Here is a 2,359-nt window from a genome sequence, read left to right on the forward strand (position 1 = left end):
TACTGGCTCCAGGAGTCGGCGTTTCACCAATCGAATCACCACCTCTATCTGTTCGAGGAGTCTCAGCCCATCCACTTCCATGCCCAGGAGTATCTTTACAGAGAAAAAGCAAGTAGGACCACAATTTTAACCACTGTTAAAATAATAATGTTTATTCTCAAACAGCTGACACAAAACAATCAAGTTCCAAAATAGGACATTCCTAAAATGGATACCTATTTAAGGTTTATTTGAAGGTCCATTTCATACTTACATGCTCCTTTCACAAATGTTTCTTTCCCACTGGTTATAAAAATAGAAAAACTGAGCAAAGCAAATTTGTAACTACCCATAAATCACTATGCAGATTTCCATCTGTATGTATCTTTATCACTTCCTCCAGTTCTCCATACAGTTGAGATTACTCTGCCATGTACAATTCTATACTGCTTCTTTCATCCATAACATGTTAAACACTCCATCATATCATTAAAAATTCTTTACAGAATTTTAATATAGCAGATGTACTATTAAATCTTAATTTGTCACAACTAGCCTCATATATATTTAATGAAATACAGCTTTAGATCTGAATAAGATACAAAGTCATAGAATAGAAAGCAGAAGAGAGGTTACAGGGCATGGGAGGAGAATGAAACGTGAAGTTAATGTTTAATAGGGCCAGAGTTTCTATCTGGGACGATAAAAAAAATCCTAGAAATGAATAGTAGCAATGGTTGTACAACAATGCAAACATACTTCAAGCCACTGAATTGAATTATACCCTTAAAAATTGTTAAAATGGTAAATCTGATGTTAGGTATATCTTGCCACAATAAAAAACAAAGAGTTGGGGGCCTACAAACTTTACCTCCTCTTAAGACTCTTCTTTAAATAAATCTTAAACTTTTTCAAGGAGGGAAAGGAATTAGGCATACATCTGCTCAATTATTTATCTGTCCTCAAAGCAGCCAGTTCTTTATTTATGTCCACACAGGACTAAAGAGAACAGTTTGCAATCTGTAAACATACTACTCATATAAGAAAACATTTAACCCAAACACGCACCCATACCCTACTAAAAGTACCTCTTTCAGTTTTGGGGGTCTCATCCCATCTGTTTTTACGAGCACTGGATGTTGCACCTCCATGGCCTGGTGTAGCATGACCAGGTGTATCGCCTCGTCCCGGAGTAGCAGCTCCTGCTGGTGTGTGGCTTGGTGTAGGATCCCATATTTTTGAGCCTGGAGTTGCTCCAGGAGTCTCGCTTCCCTTTGCACGACCTGGTGTCTCATCCCATCGTAAGGAAGGGGTATGCCCAGGGGTCTTAACAGAGCAAAAAGATTTCATTTCACTTATCTACACATCCACACAGAAATAACTAGAAAATTTCTATTAAACAAAAGCAAATAAAAATTTTCGTCCTATTTTGTTTACTATCCTCCACTTAAAGGAAAAGATAACTACTTTCTAACTAATAAGTTTATGATCAAAACAATTTAAATTTGAAGCACAGTGAAAAAAGTCCTATCTTAAATTATTCTGGGTATGAATCTTGCACTTGCCACTAACAGCTCTGTGATTTGGGGAAAATCACTGATTCTGTCCAGATCAACAATCAAAGACTTTTGGCTCTAATTACATTAGCACTTGTCAAAGTAGGACTTAGAGATACATAAATTCCTTTCTTAGAAAAGAAGGAAAAAAAAAAAGGAACCCATTAAATTCTAAGAAATACTACTGTTATGGTTTTGTTCAATTATGTATGTTATTTAATTAACAGAAGCATGTTTCAAATCATCTAGGTAACTATAACCAGATACTGCTAGAACACTTTAATCCTTGAAATGAGCTTATATTTAAAAGTGTATTTGTTCCAAATAGTATTATCCTAACTGATGCTGAAAAGATTAGTTAAAAAAGATTAAAGTACTACCACAAGTTCTACAGTAGATCATGAATAGAGATTAGTAGGTGATATAGGGCCATCAGAAAGCATGTATCAAAAGAATGTCTACCCATAAAGACAGTACATATATCCTATCAAAGCAAGTGATTTAGTATAAGCAAAAGAAAACTTATACTTAAATGTGACCTTGTTAAGTATTCAACAGGATTTATAATATGCTTTATATATTTGTTTTAAAATTGAAAGCTCTTACAAACACACTGTATCTATGCTTTAAGTTTGCAAAGTTGCAAAATATCATTAAATAAATTTAAAGCTCAGCATTTTTCCTTTTAAAAGATATTTATTACCCAAGGCTGAAAAATTCTGGCTTAGGTAAAAAAGCACATAAATTGTTCAAAAATCTCTACTTTGGATCTGCCCCTCTTGCTGAACTACAAGAAAATGTAGGAAATAAATTCTTCCTATTAT

At 34.2% G+C, this 2,359-nt stretch overlaps 1 protein-coding gene across 1 annotated transcript in view; it reads right to left on the reverse strand.

Moving 5' to 3' along the window:
• SF3B1 (splicing factor 3b subunit 1) overlaps positions 1-2,359 on the reverse strand; it is a 43,034-nt gene that overhangs the window by 14,155 nt on the left and 26,520 nt on the right. Inside the window, exons 7-8 of the mRNA XM_023516889.1 lie at positions 1,068-1,305; positions 4-93 (exon numbers count right to left, since the gene is read on the reverse strand). Coding sequence (XP_023372657.1) covers positions 4-93; positions 1,068-1,305 — 328 coding nt within the window. The remainder of the gene's footprint in view (positions 1-3; positions 94-1,067; positions 1,306-2,359) is intronic.

This window comes from Otolemur garnettii, unplaced genomic scaffold (assembly GCF_000181295.1).
Source record: "Otolemur garnettii isolate 467f Iridium unplaced genomic scaffold, OtoGar3 scaffold00100, whole genome shotgun sequence".
NCBI lineage: Eukaryota > Metazoa > Chordata > Mammalia > Primates > Galagidae > Otolemur > Otolemur garnettii.